Raw genomic sequence first — 7,358 nt, 5'->3', positions numbered from 1 at the left:
GCTTGGGTTTGGAAGTATCTGCAGCTCTTGCCATGTGCTAAATCATCGGGCTAGGAAGATTGATAGGTCTACCAGTGGCAAGCAGCTCCATCACAGCCATGTCCAACAGAGTAGCTTCATGCCTTCTCTCATATCTCTAAAGAATGTAGGAATTAACAAAATGAAACTATAATTTATGGAAGGGAGTCAAATCAGTCTTGTACACTTTCTGGGGAGCATCTAGTTCAAAATTTTGGGAGAACTTCCTGGTGACCACAATGCCAGTGTCAACATCATTGTTATGGTTGGCCACTTCTTCTTCAAGTAATTTCAAATCCTAAGGAAGAGATATTCAGAAGCATCCCCAGCTCCCCAGCATCAAACTCCATGTCAAAGCCCCTACCTTACTCTTGACTACCTTCCCATCAAATTTGAAATTTTGCATAGAACTCCACCACAATAGGAACACATATAGGGGGGAAAGCTTTGACAAACATGTGCTTCCACCCCTGTAGCTCAAGTTTTTCAACCAGTTGAGCCATCCCCTTCTTATCGTTGTTCACAAAAATACTCCCATTACGCACTTTTCTGTTCCTGAACTCTGTGAGTCGATCAACTGCAGCTGGCACATTCTTTCTTGTCTTACCTCTACTGGCCCTTGCAGAAGAGGTAGCACGTTTGGTGAATCTGGCACCCTTTTTCTTTAGTGTAGCAGACTTTGCTGGCAAGGCAGAGTCAGACTCATCTTCTCCATCCACCTCAACAACAGGTTCCACAATTGAAACCTTATTCTTTGGCTTCTTTGCACTTCTAGACTCTTTAAAAGATTTGTGCATCAACACCCTTTATTTTTACTACTTTTGAGAGGAGTTCTGGCAGGAGGAACCACTCATTTCCTTGTTGAGACTACTGACTTTGTAGCTTTCACATGGGTCTTCCTGGATTTCTTCCCTACCTCAGATAGTGGCACATCATCTTTATCACTGCTAACTTCTTCATCTCCAGTGAAAGGAGTTAATAGAGACCCAGGTTCTTGAGCCCTTGTCTCTTCACCAGTTTCTTCTGAAGGCGTTATGACATTCTTTCCAATTGTCATGGAACCTTCTGATTCCTCACTCACATTCCCCTCTTCTTCCTCACTATCTTCAGCACCTCCTTCACTCTCACTTACTTTTTCTTGATCCTTATCCTTACTTTCAAAAACCTCCTCTTCTTCACTATGATTTTCTTCTTCTACAAAATCATTAGCTTGTTCACCTGTCTTATCCTCTGTATCACTCTCCTTCTCACCTCCAGATGTTCCCTCATTCTCACTCTTTTCTTCTTCATTGGCTATGTTTTGAGCATCATATTCCTCATGACTGTTCACAGCTTTTTCTTCTTTTTCACCCCATCATCTTCCTCATCCTCAGTCCAACTAATCGAAAGGCCATCAGAAGCCTTCTTTTGCACAGGTTCTTTACTTCCTTCCCCCTCAACCACATGCTCCATAGTCGTTGTATCGACCTCCTTCTCCAGACCCCTACACCTTTTCTACAGTGAATATCTCCACTGGTGGCTTCTTACTCATGGGTGGGAGAGTATCTAGGGGTGCAACATCTATAGCAGACACCAAAAATATCTAATTTGGAAGGAGGATGTTATACCTGATCAATAGTGACTAGCATTGATTCCCCTTGAAGCACAGATTCCTTGGCTACAGTGTCACCCTGCGTAGAAGGATCAGGCACTTTCTGGATAGATTTTCTCGGAGTGGCTTTGATCTTTGTTAACTTAGAGGTATTTTTCGCAAGAAGCTCAGGTGCATGGGTAGTTGTTTTTAGAGGAGGGGATAGAGTGGAGGTAAGAATGATAGGAACGGCATAAATAGTAAGAACAGGGGATGATGTAGGTATAGTGGAGGATATCGAAGGAGAAGGAGCAGGTGTGGGTGTGGGTTCTCATGATGGCTTGCTATTTTTCTTCAATTTGGGATTCATGATTTTGGGTTATGCTTTAACCCTAGTTGATGATTTACCTTTAGAGGGTGTTTGACTAGCTTTAGGCATGGTGATCAGATGAGAGACTCGAAGAAGAGAAAGAGAGAATTAGTTCTTGAAAATTGCTTTTGATTCTTGCTTAGAGTTTGAGAGAAATAGTGAGGTCTGAGAAGCTGATCATAAAAGCCTTTTAAAGGCGTTACTCCTGATTTGACTGGAAGGGAGAAGGTGACCGAATTTGAGTTCTAACGGGAATCTTATAACGGTTACTTTGATTGTTAGAATTTTAGGAGTAATTGCTCTCTACTTGTACTAGAATTCCCCCTTACTCTTTGACTAGAAGACAATTGGAAGTGATGCTAACGAAATTAGATGTCTGAGTATAGCAATAATTTTAGGATATAAAGTTCTAGTGACTTAAGACAGTATGGAACATACCTTAGTCAAAGAACCAACTCCTTAAAAATTCCTTATTTGTTTCTGCAATAAAGCTTCAGCACTTCATATTAGTATCATGCAACACAGTTATTAGCCAGATTTTCCAAGCAAGTTTGTGAGCTTAACACAAGCACAAAGCTGAATCAAACTCATTGTACTTAAGTATCTACATCTTATTACGCCTTTTCTATCCAATTGTTGGGATTCAACTTAGTGGGAAAAGTTGATTAGACCTAGTTCTTGTCTATTCCTTTCAAAGTGATCCCTACTCAGAGCTTTAGTAAAAATATCAGCAATTTGATCTTTAGTTTTACAAAAGTTAATTGAGATATTCCCCTTTTCAACATTGTTTCTGAGAAAGTGATGTCTAATGTAAACATTCTTGGTTCTCTTGTGCTGACATGGATTCTTAGCAATGTTTATGGCACAGGTGTTATCACAGAAAATGGGAGCACAATCAACAAATATACCATAGTCCCTTAGCTATTATCTTATCCATAGCAATTGAGCACAGCAGGATGTTGCTGCCACATATTAAGCCTTAGTTGTAGATAAGGCCACTGAGTTTTGCTTCTTGGTTTCCAAGACACTAGACAAGAACCTAGAAAATGAGCTGTTCCTGAAGTGCTTTTCCTGTCAACATGAAAACCTGCATAGTCAGCATCAACATAACCAATTATATAAAGGCTATACCCTCTAGGATACCATAGATAGAGGTCAGGGGTCCCCTTGATATATCTTAGTATCCTTTTGACAGCTTTCAGGTGAGATTCCTTGGGATTTGCCAGGAATTTTGCACATAATCCCACACTAAACACTATATCAGGTCTGCTTGCTGTGAGGTACAATAGTGAGGGAATGTTGTGACTGCACATAGATTTTTAGAGATGATCTGGTTTGCACCCATGCATTTGGATCAGAGATGATATTCTTAAGAGGATGTGAGATTTAATGGTTCCATGTTTTGATCTGTACATCCAGAGAAGATTCACCTGAGAAGTGACCGAAAGGAGCAGGTTCAGTAGGTGTGGCTTCATTAGTCGGGTCAGTAGTTAGAGTAGTTCTCTCTTCTTCTTGTTCCTCATGATCATTATCAATTTCCTTGTGGTTTTCAGATCCATCTTCATTAGATTCCTTTGTATCTCCATCACCAATGAATCCTATGTCATAATCTTCATCCTGCAGACCTTTCTCAGCCAAATTGTTAGATTCATCAAAAATAACATGAATATTTTCTTCCCTACACATAGTTCTTTTATTAAAGACCTTATAGGCCTTACTATATGGAGAGTAACCCAAGAAAATTCGCTCATCACTTCTGTCATCAAACTTACCTAGAGCTTCTTTCCCATTATTATGCACAAAACATTTACACCAAAGGCTCTCAGGTGAGTGATGTTGGATTTTCTTCCTCAAAGTAACTCATTGGGAGTTTTCTCAAAAATGGGTTTGACCATGCATCTATTTAGCAGGTAGCAAGCAGTATTGATTACCTCAGCCCAGAAATTCTTAGGTAGTCCACTGGCAATCAACATGGTCCTCCCCGTGTCTTCTAAGAATCTATTGTTCTTTCTACAACCCCATATTTTTGTGGAGTTCTAGGTGCAGAGAAATTATGGTAAATTCCATGTGAGCCACAGAATTCATGGAATTTTGAATTTTCAAATTCAGTTCCATGGTCAGTTCTTATACTTAAAACAATACATCCTAGCTTATGTTGAATCATTCTAACAAATACACAAAAAACATCAAAGGTTTCATCTTTGGATCCCAAAAACAAAGTCTAGGTATACCTGGAGAAGTCATCAACAATCACAAACACATACCTCTTACCTCCTCTGTTTCTTATTCTCATTGGTCCACATAGGTCCATGTGAAGGAGTTCCAGAGGTTTAGAAGTACTAAAAAACCTTTTAGATTTAAAGGATGACCTAACATATTTCCCTCTAACACAGGCATCACATACCTTGTCAGAGGTGAACTCAACTTTAGGTAGCCAAGGATCAAGTCCTTTGGTGTCAACTTGTTGAGTTGAGAGAGTCTGGCATGTCCCAGTCTCCTATGCCATAGCAGTGGATCATCTTCCACTACACTCAAGCATGTGTGCTCACTCTGGGAAAGTGACATAATCGATATCTTGTAGACATTGTTATATCTCTTACCCTTTAACACAATTTTATCAGTATCAAGCTTAGTGACGGTGCAAATTTTAGAATAGAATTTTACCTCATTTCCTTTGTCGCACATTTGAGAGATGCTAAGAAGATTGTGTTTAAGACCTACCACATAATACACATCTTCTATAGCATGAGAGAGTGACTTTTCAACCTTGTCAATACCTGTTATCTGGCCCTTTTACCCATTTCCAAATGACACACTCCCTCCTTGGAAGGTTGTCAGTGAGAGGAAGTTTTTCTTTTCTCCAGTCATATGTCTTCAGCATCCACTCTCTAGATACCAGTCCTAATTGTTTCCTCTCCCCTTAGCCTACACCAAAATTCACAAGTTAGTTTTGGGAAACCAGACAAGCTTGGGTCCCTTTTTGTTGGAAAAATGATGAATCAGATCCCTTCTTTCCCAGAAGGGGAGAGAATTAGAAGTTATTTTCTTGTTAACCTTAATCCACTTTGTATGGACAGGAGGATTAACCTTTGGCTCCTCTTCCTTCTTCATATTTTTAGCAATACCAAAGGTGTTTCTAAACTGAGCATGAATTAAGGCAAGACAAGTGTCTCAAAGTGTCCTACTCTTCCACAATGAGTGCACATGTTATTAAAGGAAATTCCTACATACTTTAGGTCAAACTTAGGGATAGGTTTTCTGTAGCCAATTCCAAATTTGATAGAGGTACAATTTTCACTCAGCCAATTCAAGGCATCAGAAGATCTACGCCATTTGCTTAGTCTAGAGAGTTCATTAGCATTTTCTAGGTTTTCATGCAGGACTTTATTTCTACGTTCAACATCACAAAGATCATCATTAGCAATTTTTAATTCCTTTTCAACCTTATCCTGCAGATCACTCATTTTTCTTTTGCCATGTATATGAGAAGACTTCTCATTCTCAAAAGTAAGCTCAAGAACCTGGTTCTTAAGGTCTTTGACTTGTTTCTCTAAACTAGCTTTATCGGATTCACGCTCTTTGATATTAAGTTTGACACAAGAACTGTTGCTTATTAGCTTATCATTTTTAGTACTCATTTTATCTATTTTATCCATTAAGATCACAACTATGGCCATCAGTTATTTTTTGGACATAGCATGAATATTTTCTTTCAAGTCTAATATACTTACTTGGTTTGCTTCATCTTCAGTTTCTGAATCACTCATGGCCATCATTCTTATCACTTCTTCCTTTATTTTGGATTCTTCAATCGCCATCAAAACCACTTCGATGTTTTCATTCCAAAGTCAGTTTCCAAGGTCCTCCATATATCATGAACAGAGATAAAAGAGGACACTCTAAGGAGAGTGTTTCTAGACAGGCTTCTGTAGAGCAAGTCCTTTGCTTTAGCGTTTTTCTGAACTAGCTGACGATCTTCCTCATCGTATTCCTCTTCTCTTTTGTTGCGCTTGTTACCTTCACTATCCAATTTGGTTGGGAGAATTGGTCCATGACGGACAGTTACCCATAGGTCAAAGTCAGTAGCCTGAAGAAATATTTCCATACGTAGCTTCCATTCATCATAACGGTGTTCATCAAACAAAGAAGGTCTTCCAATGTGCATTCCAAGTTGTACTGGGGGTTCTGTCTTCACAGCTTGGTATTCATCAATCATAGCATAGAGACTGATAGCCTCATCCTCATTTTCTTCCTCTTGATCACTTCCACTGTCCTCTTGTGCTAGTATGCTACCAAGAATGCCTGCTTCATTGCTTCAGTAAATCCTTTGCCTAGGATATTTCCTTTGTTGGAACCATTTTCTCTCATCTTCTCCCATTTCTCTTTTTAGCTCGTTCTTTCCTTTGCTCAATTTCCCACATTGGGTAGTCCTTGACCATGTGATTTAGCTTGCCACACTTGTAGCACCCATCATAGTTAGCTTTGTCGATCTGCTTGGGCTTACTACTGGTCTCTCTCTTGGATGCACTTTTGAAATTCTTCATGAACCTCTTGAACTTGGCAAACATTACTAGATCAAGATCATCATAGTCAGATTCATCATCCTCAGACGCTTTAAGAACCAAGGCCTTATCCTTCTTTGGCTCTTCCTTGCGAAGTTTTATCTTTCTCATTTCATGAGTTCAAGTTTCCAACCAACTCATCAAGTGAGATTTTGTCCAATTCCTTGGCTTCCTAGATTGCAATGACTTTTGATTCCCATGAAGCTGGAAGGATTCTTAGAACTTTACTAACCAACTTTTCTGAAGTAAACACCTTTCCAAGTGATTTCACTTCATTGATTATTATAGTGAACCTAGTCATCATATCCTGGATGGGCTCAGACTCCTTCATGGAGAAAATCTCATAGTTTCTCATGAGTAGCTCAATCATTAATCTCTTTACTTGGTTTGTTCCTTCATGAGCAGTTTGGAGTGCATCCCATATCTGCTTCGCATTAGAGCACACAGAAAATTCTATTGTACTCATCAGGACCAAGTCCACAGATAAGGATTTTCTTAGCCTTTGCATTCTTCTCCATCATTCTGAAATCTACTGCCACAAATTCGGAGCGATCCTTAGGAACTGTTTCATTTTTTGCATTTTGTTTAGTAGGAATCAAAGGACATTGGCTCACTATGGTTCATAGTTCATAGTCATCAGCTGTCAGGAAGTCTTCCATTCTTGCTTTCCACCAACTATAATATTTTCGATTGAACAGGGGTAGCCTTATAGTTGATTGTCCTTCATTAATTCCGGGTAGAGCACTCATCTTGCTTCCAAGATCTCTCGAAGTGTTAGCAGTGTAAATGAGAGAACCCCTCTGATACCAATTGTTAGTTTGAATGCCCGTATGGATTA

General features: G+C 39.4%; 1 protein-coding gene across 1 annotated transcript; it reads right to left on the bottom strand.

The window, feature by feature from the left end:
- Window positions 1-868: 868 nt before the first annotated feature.
- On the bottom strand, window positions 869-5,596 carry LOC109241612 (glutamic acid-rich protein-like). The gene is made up of 8 exons (XM_019408375.1): window positions 5,190-5,596; window positions 5,013-5,094; window positions 4,363-4,455; window positions 3,389-3,575; window positions 2,909-3,045; window positions 1,626-1,751; window positions 1,398-1,512; window positions 869-1,311 (listed from the first exon to the last, which is right to left on the bottom strand). Exons 1-8 carry the CDS (start codon window positions 5,594-5,596, stop codon window positions 869-871), a joined length of 1,590 nt encoding a protein of 529 aa, XP_019263920.1.
- Between the last annotated feature and the right edge of the window lie 1,762 nt (window positions 5,597-7,358).

The sequence above is a fragment of the Nicotiana attenuata genome, unplaced genomic scaffold (genome assembly GCF_001879085.1).
Source record: "Nicotiana attenuata strain UT unplaced genomic scaffold, NIATTr2, whole genome shotgun sequence".
NCBI classification, from domain to species: Eukaryota; Viridiplantae; Streptophyta; class Magnoliopsida; order Solanales; family Solanaceae; genus Nicotiana; species Nicotiana attenuata.
Note: the sequence above shows the minus strand (reverse complement) of the source record. Positions and strands in the feature narration are given on the sequence as shown.